The following is a 12,294-nucleotide window of genomic DNA, read 5'->3' as shown; positions in this document are numbered from 1 at the left end:
GCACCATTTGGTGCAAGGATTGAAGGTGAATGTCATAGAGTTAAGGGAAGGTTAAGATAAGATTTTTTTTTTCATCACAAGCAGTCGCCTCTTGCCTGCTTGTAACACAAGATCAAGGATTATTTGCTTTCTCACTGCTTCTAACACCTACATGAGAAAAATAAATCCACTTCCCTCCCTATTTGATCTAACAGAAAATATGTACCCATCAAGAAAGGAAACTCCACAGAGGTGAGAATATTACGCTGGTTGAGACAAGTTTATTTAGAGTTTGACGGACACATCCACAGCTTTATCACGACAAGAGTCATGAGCATGGTGAAAATTTCAAAAGAAATACATGTTTGGGTGGCAAGTTTCTGAAAATGTCCCAACAAACATCAACCAGGGAAGGCAGCTGGCGGTGTCATCTGGTTTTTCATTTTCTTCCCTTGGGACTCTGGTGCTAGGTCTGAAAAGCAGCGACTGGGAGGTGATGAGCAAACAGGGACTAAAGCAGTAGACAGAGGAGGGGCCTGGAGGTGTGCCTGCCAGCCTTCAACGGAGGGAAGATTCTATGCCTCAGGAATTACAGCAAATCAGTAGAGAATAAATGGCCAGGATCTCCTATAGGGGAAAGCCCCACAGCCGTTGTAGCCGTAGGGGAAGCCATACCCCACTGGGAGGTAGGTGCTTCCATAGCCACAGCCAATGCTGTATCCCAGGGGGTAGCCCCAGCTGCCCCAGTAGGATCCTGGGAAGACGGCACTGGAGAAGCTGTGGTGGCACATGGTGTCAGGGGTGGAGGGCTTAGGTAGCAGGAGAATGCGTTTCCTCAGTGTGATGAATTCCCTGGTCCCTGAACCTACTTTATATACCTTGGGTATGGGGTGTGGTGAAACACACACCCCTCATTTTCATTCTTGACACCAATTTGCATCACAAAAAGCTCATTAATTTGTTTTGCTCTTGCGTAAGATGTCTTTACAGTTGTCTAAGAAGCTCTCATGTGATAGAACGCAGGGATAGGATTCCTTCAAACAAAGTGTGTCTCTCAGTTACAAAAGTATTGCAGTGGAGCCAGGTGGGTGGCATAGCGGCTAAGGGCGCGCGCTCTGCTGCAGCGACCTGGGGTTCCAACCCTGGCGCACACCGTGGCGCCGCTCGTCAAGCCATGCTGTGGTGGCGTCCCATATAAAGTGGAGGCAGATGAGCACGGATGTTGGCCCAGGGCCAGTCTTCCTCAGCAAAAAGAGGGGGATTGGCAGATGTTAGCTCAGGGCTGATCTTCCTCACAAAAAAAAGTATTGCAGTGACTTCAAAGTGTCCAGTATTATAGATCCTAGATATGGTTCTCTGTAAGCAGGCTTTATTCTAAGAATATTCTAAGGTTGTTAACTGTTACTCGTACTCTCTGAATTTCCACAACACTCAGAATTCAATAAATATGTGCTGAATAAATTAATAAATGAAATAATAAATATGTAGTGAGTGCATCTAAAAATCCAGGTATTTCTTAGTATTCACTTGATTAAAGAATTCTCTTTTTTGGCAGTATGTAAGTAAGACAAATGCCATCAGAAAGGGCTCATCAGAAAAACCTCTTTTTTTCTCTACATGTAGCTACCCTGTTTAGAGAAATGGCTAAAAATTTAATCTTAATTATAGTCCTCACCTGAAGTATATCTAATATCACATTTCTAGACTACTGCCTGAACTAATAATCTTGTAATTGAAAAAAAAAATGGAGTTTGTGGAATGATCCTAGAAATAAATTGTCAAACAAATATGATTTTTTGGTCTGATATACTTTTTAAAGTAAATGTTGAAAATAATAACAAGGTAAAAACAGAAAAAAGAATGGGAAATTTTATCCTAAAATGTATCATTTTTTTTTCCATTACAGCTAATGAAATCAGACGATCTGACAAATGTGATGATCTTGTGAAGGGCCAGATGACAATATTAAATCAACATTATTTCACTTTTAGAATGATCATGCACCCCAGGATAGGGAAGGAAGGTCATTCCTCTCTAAATGGAGATTTAGTTCTCAAAATGACTTAAAGGAGGGACGTGATTGATCAAAACTATCTTGGGTCATGCAAGACCTAATAAGTTGTTCCCAACTACCTGCACTGAAATTCCCCAGAATGACACTTGTTAGAAAACTTACAGGAAATACTGCAAAAGAGTATACATGGCACAGAAATAGAAAGGCACAGAGCTATAAGAAACCATTCTTAGAAGGCCATAGAACAGATATGCATTATATACTAGCCCCCAAAATTTTACTTTAGATGTTGGAGATAACTTTCCTGCCTGTTACCAGCTGCAGATAAGATCTAAATTTCTGGGAACACATAGAGGTCACAGGTTGAATCCAAGGGCAAGGTGAGACACTTGGAAAAATACAAAACTATACCAGGGTTCTAACCACTAATCGGTTCATTAAAGCAGAGGCATTTTTGAAAATATAAAGTGGTGTCCCACAATTCTTCTTCATGAACAAAGCTGTATGGCCACAGAGGGTGAGTCAGCGTTTAAAATTCAAACACTTCATGTGACTTCTAGCTAAATCAGGCCAGGGAACTAAAATTCGCTTCATTCCCAAAATATGTTCAACAGCAGATCCTTCCCTTAAAAATCATAGAATGATTTACGTGATATTTCTACTGTCATCACATTGCTCTGCTTCATAAAGAAAAAACTAATAAAATTTGGAAAAAAGAAATTTTAAACCAAAATTAGTACCGTACACTAGAAAAGAAAAAAGATTTGAATTAATGCCAAAGTTTAATGATGATTCTCTGTTGAGTGAGTTCATCTCCCACCTGCCTACCCAATCTGGCGAGATGCTGGCTGTGCCCTCCAAGGCAAAATCAATACTCAGCTCTGTATCTGAGTAGTAATGGTGAATAAAAATTAAAATATTTCATCTTTTTAAAAACTTAAGTCCTATTTACAGGAAATACCCTGAATTTTCTCTAGAAATTCTACAGAAAATCCTAACACAAGAAAATTTTAGGGAAACACATTATTTATCAACAAGTCGTTTAAAAACAAAATTAATAGCTAGCTCAATTCTACATTGAGCCTGTGAAAGCTTTATTCTGATGTAGGTTTATTAACGGAGGGTCTAGGTTTTGTAGAGCCTGAAGTTTATACAATGTTGAGAACCCTCTTTGTGAAAAAGAATACAACATAAAAATATAAAATTAAGTACAAAAGTAAATATTTATTAACATGCTAAATCACAAAACTTTAAACACCACCAAAAATTACAAATATTACAAAATTCTGAAGAAAATATTTTTACTACTTAACTGCCTGACACACTTCTATAATATGTTTTCCATAGACTAGCTTCTGGCTCCATCATTTCAAACTATTTTTTCCTCCACTCTCATCCTGTGCTGGATGCCATGGGACAAATTCACACTGAGATATGACATCTGGTCCTGCACCTTCATGTCACAAATTCTGGGCAAATTGAGGGAGTGGGTGATAGAGAATTCCTGGAAGCCACCCCCACGCAAGGATTGCTAGATTTAGCCTAATAAGACAGAAGTGACTGCAAACCACATAAATCTATCCCCTAGTACTCAAATTAAATGTGTCTCCTACTCAACTTTCCCCTTGCCAGATCCCAAAAAGGTCCATGGCCTCTCCAATGCCCCCCAACGAGAGGGGAAGTGTGATTGAAGGGAACCCAAGGTGGAAAACAGCAACAGTCAAAACCAATTGCAGTTAAAATGTCTTACTTTGTTGGTTTCTCCAAAAAATAGGTTCATGCAACATGGAGGTTTAAGAAGGAGAAAAATATTACATTCTCGCATATGAAATGACATAGCATTGGACTAATCATTGCTGGATATTTATTGATTTGGATAAAGCTCATGATCCTTTTCTCTTTAACAACAATCCTAAGATGTTATTTAATAATGATTTGATTTCTCCTTTCGTATTTCTTTGATTTCGAATCAGGTCTGACATGAGCAAAGATAGAGAAATATCTTGCTCTTTGATTTTCTACAAAGGAGCAAGAAACGTATTGTGTACAGATTTTAGAAAAAGAGTCAATTCCAGTATGCACCATAAAACAGTTCTTATCTTATAAGCTTCAAATATAGTTTCCACCTTCAAAATATTATACTTCATCAGAAATGAGAGAGAAATTATAAGGAAGTGTTTTAAATTAGTTTTAGAATATATGTCAGTGGTTACTCTATAATACAGAAATTATATTCCATCCACATTTTCAAACATTTGTTTTTACAGACATTTACTGAGCATCTACTATGTTCCAGGAATTTTGTTATGTGCTGGGGATCTAAAGATGAATGAGAAATGGTAATTAAATGAAAAATGATAAATAAATGAAAATACGATATTATACATTCTACCCTAGTAGTTCATACTGCCCTCTGTAAATTGTGAAGGAGAGAGTGGACTGTTCAATCTGAAGTAGGGAGTAGTGGCCAGGAAGGCTTCATCATGGAAGGGATAGATATTTGAGCCGGGTCTTGAAAATGGGTATTTTACTGGTGAACACCAGTTAAGGCGATAGTGGATTTAAAGGATATTCCAGAAAGAACAAGTGGTTTAAAGCAAAGTCTCAAAAGTATTAAGGAGCACAGCGCCTTCTGGGAGTCACATATGATTCAGTGGGGCCATAGCCTTGGATGTAACCAAGAATTAGTGGAAGATGGAGCTGGAAAGGCAGTCAGGGGGCATGTGAGACTGTATATTCCGTGGAAGCAAAGGGAGCCACCCCTACACCAAGCTAGGGGGTGGCATAATCAATTTTTCCTGTTGGAAAGATTACTACTCTGACAGTGTGGAGGATGAATTAGAATTGGGAAACCTTGGAGGAATGAAGAGCAGTTTCAAAACTGTATTCATTAGGAATGCTTTCGGCTACAAGTAACAGAAACCCCAGCTGAAAGTTGCTTAAACAAAAAAAATTTATTTTTCACAAATAATAGAACATGAGAACATAGGCAATTCCAGGTTGCTTCAGGGCTTGAGAACGTCAGGGTTCAGAGCTGGCTCCACTGTGATCTTCTCAGTCCTCTCCACATGGCTGCAAGATGGCTGCCGCAGGTCCATCCTTCACATTCTCACCCATCAACATCCAAAAGGGGTAAAACAGGACTTCTCCCACAGCTCCTTTTCATTGTCTATCTAGAAGGAATTCATTTCATATTTGCCTTCCAATGGATTTCCTTCATGTCCCATTGTCCAGAGTTGAATAACAGCTCATAGTTGAACTACAAGGAAAGCTAGAAAAGTGTATATCTGGAATTTTCTGCCTGTATAGTGTGAAGCAGGCTCTGCCAGCATAGAAAGAGGGGGAGGAATGGTCATTGGATTGATAGTCAATAGAGTTACACAAAAGCCATCGCACTAACTAAGGTGGTAGTATTAGCAAGTGGGTGAATTCAAAAATTGTTAGGGAGGTAGATCTAACAAGCGTGGGTTAACAACTATCTGTCAGGATCATATCCCCACCAGGGATTTGGATGCAAGACATCCTTAGGAGACACCGTGAGAAGGAATGCCAAAGGGCAGTGCCTCCCAATCTTTTTCCCATTAGAGCACACAAAGTACACTGCACATCTTTCTGATATAGTGGAATAATCTGGCAAGACTCACTGAGAGGAGACAGTCGTCCCAGGAGCTCTGGCACACCAGATCCTGCCCACATCAGCTGGGCGCTGAGAGCAACAACAGCTCTGACACACCTGTAACTCGGTGCTGAGGTCCTCCAATTGGGGAACTCCATAAGGTATTTTGGACAATTAGAGTAAAATAGCCAGTAGAGACAACATCTAACTATTGCTACAGGAAGTACATAAAGAAAACCTTCGTGCTTCCAGAATGCAAAGTTATCCCAAGGAAGATGCTCGCTTAGACCCTTGATTTAAAATCCTCCTAACTATTGCCTTTCGGTTACTACTGTCTGATAATCAGATACTGTGACCCTCAAAATATGACTTCCTTTCAGTTAATTCACTAACTTGCATACAAAATTTAATTATTGTTGTCTAGGGCCTCATATATTCAGAAATTGCATCTGGCTTTTGATATGAAATTAAGATTTACACCCAAGCCGTGAGATAGTACCATCTGAATATTAAGAACTGACACCTAGGAATCACCCTTGGCACCCCCACATTTGCAAATCCAATCTGTCACCAAGGGCTGTCCATTTTACCTTCTACAAGTCTTTTTTGTATGTGTGTATGTGAGGAAGATCAGCCCTGAGCTAACATCTGCCAATCCTCCTCTTTTTGCTGAGGAAGACTGGCCCTTGGCTAACATCCATGCCCATCTTCCTCCACTTTACATGGGACACCGCCACAGCATGGCTTGCCAAGCAGTGCGTCGGTGCACACCTGGGACCCGAACCAGCGAACCCCGGCCCACTGCAGAGTAGCGTGTGCACTTAACCGCTTGCGCCACTAGGCCGGCCCCTAAAAGTCTCTTGAATCCATTAATTTCTGTCCATCTTCACTTCACTACCTCTATTTGTTTTATTGTTTCCTAATGCTACAAATTACCACAAACTTGGTGACTTAAAACAACACAAAATTATTATCTTACATTTCCAGCAGTCAGAAGTCTGAAATCAAGGTGTCAGCATGGCTGGTTCCTTCTGCAGGCTCTGAGGGGAGAATCCGTTTTCTGGCCTTTTTCAGCTTCTAGAGGTCACCTGCCTTCTTTGTCCAGTGGCCAATTCCTTGCATCACTCCAATCTCTTGCTTCTGTCGTCACATGTCCTACTGACTCTGACCCTCCTGCCTCCCTCTTATAAGGACCCTTGTGATGACATTGGGCCCACCTGGATAATCCAGGATCACCTCCCCACATCAAGATCTTTAACTTAATCACTCCTGCCAAGTCCATTTACCCTGTAAGGCGACATATTCACAGGTCGCAGGGATTCACGTGGACAACTTTGGGGGCTCACTATTCAGCCTGCCACACCACCCAATTCAAGCTACCGATTTAGCTACCTAGACGGCTCCAGTGGCCTCAAAACTAACCAGGTGCCATTTTCCCTCCTTATAATCTGCTTCCCACAGCCACAGTGTTTACAGAATGCAGATCTGGTTAGGATAGACACACACAGAAATACACACACACACAAACACACACGTATGTTAAAATATATTTCAATAGCTTCCAATTGCTTATAGCATCATTTTTTTTTTAATCTTTAAACTGACTTAAAAGCCCCCAACTCACTGCTTAAGCTTCACTGACTGTCTTTTCATTCTTCAAATGTATCCTGCTCCTTCTCATTCTCCTGCCTGGGCCCTTGCTCTTTGTTCTGCATGGAATTCTCTCCTCCTCTCTCCTCATCAACTCTCATCAACCTTCAGAGACCAGCTCAATTGCTTTCTTTGGGAGACTTTTCTGCAGCCCCCCCCCACAATTACCTAAAGTTCACTCATAGCATCATAGCAGGCCACCATCTCTCTCCTATTTGTAGTACTTTTCACAGTTGTCTTTTGGCCTTTATTCGTGTGGTTGATATCCGCCTCACTAACTTGCATATTTCTAGGAGAGCAAAAATGATATCTTTAATCAGGGCCTAGCTCTGATTCCTCAGGGCCTAGCTCACTATTGGGTATAACTGTAATTTATTTTTAATAAGTACCAATTGAATGAATGAGTGAATGAATGAAGAATGAATGTTCTAAACCTAATTTGGCCACTCACTTGCTGTGAAAATTTAAGCAAATCACTTTTCTGGGCCCCAAGGCAATTCAACTGTAAAATGAAGTACGCTGACTTCCTGGGACTCACCACTTTGGCTATTGTATGACTCGAACAAAATCACTGATGGGCCAAGATTACAGTTCAACCCTCTCTCACGGAATTTAGTCAATTAAGTGTGAGGCTACACAGGGCTCTTTCGCTCACCATATTACACACTCCTGCTAAGACACACTGATGAGCTCCCAGCCGCCATGGCTTTAAAAAGCAAAATGCAGTGACAGAATCACAGAAGAGAAATGTGGAAGCCTCTACAAGACGGTCCACAGCAATAGTTTCAGAAGTTTAGTGTGTGGAAGAAGCTCCCAGGATACTTGTTTAAAATGCGTATTTCTGAGCTCCACTCCTTAGGTCCTGATACACTGGGTCTGGGGTGGGGCCAAGGAACCTGCATTTGAAATAAGCAGCTCAGGTGACGCCAGTAAAACTGGTGCTTGGGTCACACGTTGAGAAATTTGTCATGTTCTGTGGTAAGGTGTCCTCTTTAACAAAACACACAACTTAAAATGGGATGAAGTGCAAAATGGTGAAGGAGAAAAAAGAGACACCTTCCTAGCCGGGCATAATAACTAGAGTTGATATGACTTATCATCATGGGCAATTTTGGCAATGTCTGGAGACGTTTCTGTTTGTCCTGACTGGGGGGATGCTGCTTAGCATCCCACGGGTAGAGGCCAGGGATACTGCCGTTCTACAATACACAGCACAGGCCCCCGCAACCAAAAACTATCCAGCTCAAAATGTCGATAGAGCCAAGGTCAAAAAACGCTGGTCTAAGGTCAAGACCATATGCAGTCAAATCTGATTGCCAGGCAATATACCCAAAAAAGTGTCACATGACAGGGCCAGAACTTGCTGACCAAGTCTTGGGGCTAACTTAAGACACAATTTCGATACCTTGCTTTCTCAGCGCTTGCGGGCTAAGCCGATTTGTGAGGCTACTTGGTCAATCATCAGAGCAAGCACCTAATTAATGAAACTTGCTATTCGATGTAGAACCCAGGCCGGTTTTTAAGAAATATGGTGATATCACAACAGCGTCTCAGTGCATAATAGGCTCACTGACTCTTGTCAGGAACACCTCACGTGTATTTCACAATCAACCTGAAACAGTAATTCCAAAGAAGGGACGATTTTGATGTAAGCTTGTAGTCACCGGTGGGATATGAAGGTCATTTTTAGCATCTACCTTCTATTCTTGGTGATACAAGGTAGAAGAGCTAAAATCTTCTTCTGTGACACAAAGGGAGTGCTGGAGCTTGCAACTGGAAATGTGTATAAATGTACAGGACAACACCAGCCTGCAAAGCTAAGTTAGTCGAAAGGGTAAAGGCTAAGACATTATGGTTATTGTCCTACTTCAGTGCTAAGACTGACTCACTAACGAGTGGAGGCATGATGCTTCAACTTATTTACTTGCTGGTTGCCCTTTGGAAGGCCTGAGGTCGTGTCCTTCTGATGACCTTGAAAACCTTCTGATGACCTTGAAAGTAGTGTTTCATGGTACTGCCAAAACAACAAATGATGGCAAGTTCAATCTACTGAAAGCATCATTCCTTCAGTCTTTGGTGACCAAAAACTCAATAGAAAAATAAATAAATTTAAATTTAAAAATTAGAACCTGTGTCCCGAAGATTTCTTTATCTTAAAATTTAAGGTTGTTCATTAGGATAGTCTTAAAATTTCTGAAGTTGCAACGGAGTGCATTGGACATAGAAGCTTCAAAATGGAAATAATGAGGCATATTTGTAAATCTGATTGCTAAAAGGGGAGGATGATTAGAAAGGGAAGAAAAAAAATAGGACATTGCAGCGCAAATACCATTGTCAAAGATCATATCAGAAGCCTCAGAGGCAAGTCATGAAGAGATATTGGTGTCTGAGAAATAACGGGGTTTTTCGGAGACAACTGTACTCAACACATTCAGGAGTTTTATAGAATATCCTAAGAGGTCTCTGCATGGCAGGCCCTAGAATCAAGAAATACTTCCATTTATCTAACAGAAAGCTCTCCCGCTACAATTTTAAGTGCTTTTCTTCTATCCTCAATGAAAATGAAAAAACATAAACTATTTTTCTGTAAATAGCAATAAAGAGAACAAAAGTATATGAAAGATAATTTTTTTAAACTTTCCTTTTTTGCTGAAAGTGTTAATACCATTTCATCAACACTTTAAAAACCAACAGTGAGATGTAGCTTCCTCTCTACTTTCTTTGGGATAAGAATCAACAGGACTGAAGCAGTGAGTGCTCAAACTTCATGTGCACACAAATCACAGAAGAATCTTGGTGCAGAGTCTATTTTAGTAGAGGAGGAGCCCAAAAGTCTGCATTTTGAAGAAGCTCCCAGGTGGTGGCAATGTTTCTTGTATGCTGACCATAATTTAAGTAGCAAGGGATGAGGCTTTTTCTCTAAGGTTTTAAATAATTACATTAATTCAACAAATGTTTATCAAGTGTCTGGGATACAGCACTGGTTATAGATATAACGTTGAATAAAATATGGTGCTTGTCCTCGAGGAACTTACAATATGCTTTCTATAGTGAGGGAATCTGACCTGTCAATTAACGATGGAGAGAAAGATAAACAGCAGCCCTGACAAGACTAATGGTAAGCCAGAGCATTCCTTACTTCCCATACACCATCTAAATCAGATGAGGTCAGTCTGTGACAATGACAGAGTGAGGCAAAAACAAGACTACTCTGTAATCATGTCTAAGAAGGGATGAAAACAAGAACACTATTCAAACCACAAAAATGACTAAACGTCTTCAGTAACTGCTGCCTCTTTAACAATAACATCTTTAGCCTTGTTAAAACACCAATCATAGAATTAAGCCCGCTTTCTGATAGAATCTGTGGAAGGCAGAATGATGGTTCCTCAAAGATGTCACCATTCTGACCTGGAACCTGTGAATATGTTTTATTACATGGCAAGGGGGAATTAAGGTTGCTAATCCACTGGCCTTGAGGTAGAGAGATTATCCTGGATTATCTGGGTGGGCCCAGAGTAATCAAAAAAATCCTTATAAGTAAAAGAGGAAGGCAGGAAGGTCAGAGTCAGAATCACAGAGAGAGGTTTGAAGGTGCTGTTCTACTGTCTTCAAAGATGGAGGAAGAGGGGCCCAAAACAAGAAATTTCCAGCCTCTAGAAGCTGGAAAAGACAAGGAAACGGATTCTCCCCTACAGCCTCCACAATGAATGCAGTCCTACCCACACTTTGATTTGACCTCACTAAAACCCATTTTGAACTTCTGACCTCCAAAACTGTAAGAATAAATTTATGTTGTTTTAAGCCACCAAGTTTATAGAAATTTGTTACAGATAGTACTCAATCCAGAAGAGACCCCTACCTCCTTTAATACTTTCCAAAATCAGCTAATTTAACTCCAAATCCTAGAAGGAGCCCCTCCTAACACCCTCTTATTGAGACATTTGCAGTTTCTTATGATGCATGATCTCAATTGTTGCAACAAGTTAATAAACCCAACTTGGTTTTACTACTGGTGGTCTTGGTAGGTGGGCTTCGACAGTGCAGTATAAATACTAAAGTAAACAGAGATGGGGCGTTTTAACTGGAGCAAGGGAAGATCCCTGAGGCAGAGGAAGGCCTTTTGAAGGATCCATACGAGTTCACTAGATGAAGAAGAGGGCAGAAGAAAGCAAATAACTACATAGATCTCATTGCAGGAGAAAGGGATGCATATTAAGGAGAGGGAGGAAATGAGATTGGAGAAATTCTTTGGCTGTACATGAGTATCATATTAGATAATAGTTTGATGCCTGGGTAATTTGTTCAGCATCATCAAAGACCAGGACCTCAGTAAGACATCAGCAAGAAGATGGAAGATGTACTTCCCAACCACATCCGGAGGCAGGAAGGCAGTCATTGCTCTTTAGGTTGTTCTATGCACAGAGAATTGATTGAGAGTCCTGTAGTCACCTGGAGCCATTGGTCCATCAGTAGGTGCAGTAGCCAAAGTCAGAGCCAGAGCCCCATGGCCTGGAAAAGCTGCCACCACAGCCACAGTCCAGGTTGCTGATGTTGCTACCACCAAAGCTGTAGTCCAGGGAGCTGTAGCCATTGCATCCACAACCATAGTTCATGCGAGAGCCCAGGGGTACGACAACGTTCAGGGAGGTGGCTCTGAAGGTCCTGTAGAAGTTGGTTCCATAGCAAGGATAACCTGGGAAGTAGCTTCCACAGCTGAAGAAACGAGTCATGGTGGCAGGAGTTGAGAAGGATTTGGATAGATTGGGAAGAGCAAGTTACCCAAGTGTGAACGGAGTTCTCCTGCACAGGCCTTTTTATATCTCAAGCTGGTGGGCACGACATGCTTGTCTAGATATCTTCCCATTAATTTGCATAAATAATTCTATCATTGGCTAATAAAATGCATATAAAGGAACCCACAGACTTATTGCCCACATTTTTGTTGGCTTTTCTGTTTGCAAAGGAATGTGCCATATCTTCAAAGCCAGTGACCATCTTTGACATACAATAGAATTCTTTTCACCAGTAAACC

General features: G+C 40.9%; 2 protein-coding genes across 2 annotated transcripts; both read right to left on the bottom strand.

The window, feature by feature from the left end:
* Window positions 1-578: 578 nt before the first annotated feature.
* Window positions 579-770, bottom strand: KRTAP8-1 (keratin associated protein 8-1). The gene has a single exon (XM_087417825.1). The coding sequence runs from the start codon at window positions 768-770 to the stop codon at window positions 579-581; it is 192 nt and encodes a 63-aa protein (XP_087273951.1).
* A 10,510-nt stretch (window positions 771-11,280) lies between these two features.
* KRTAP7-1 (keratin associated protein 7-1) lies at window positions 11,281-12,065 on the bottom strand. The gene has a single exon (XM_004429551.3). It carries the CDS (start codon window positions 11,990-11,992, stop codon window positions 11,729-11,731), a length of 264 nt encoding a protein of 87 aa, XP_004429608.1. The 5' UTR covers window positions 11,993-12,065; the 3' UTR covers window positions 11,281-11,728.
* Between the last annotated feature and the right edge of the window lie 229 nt (window positions 12,066-12,294).

The sequence above is a fragment of the Ceratotherium simum genome, chromosome 27 (genome assembly GCF_057802395.1).
Source record: "Ceratotherium simum simum isolate JZ-2026a chromosome 27, ASM5780239v1, whole genome shotgun sequence".
Classification (NCBI taxonomy): Eukaryota; Metazoa; Chordata; class Mammalia; order Perissodactyla; family Rhinocerotidae; genus Ceratotherium; species Ceratotherium simum.
The sequence above is the reverse complement of the archived record's forward strand: the minus strand, read 5'-3'. Positions and strand labels throughout refer to the sequence as shown.

Coding starts and splice junctions, on each gene's coding strand:
- KRTAP8-1 (XM_087417825.1), bottom strand. CDS start 770: ATGTGCCACCACAGCTTCTCCAGTGCCGTCTTCCCAGGATCCTACTGG.
- KRTAP7-1 (XM_004429551.3), bottom strand. CDS start 11,992: ATGACTCGTTTCTTCAGCTGTGGAAGCTACTTCCCAGGTTATCCTTGC.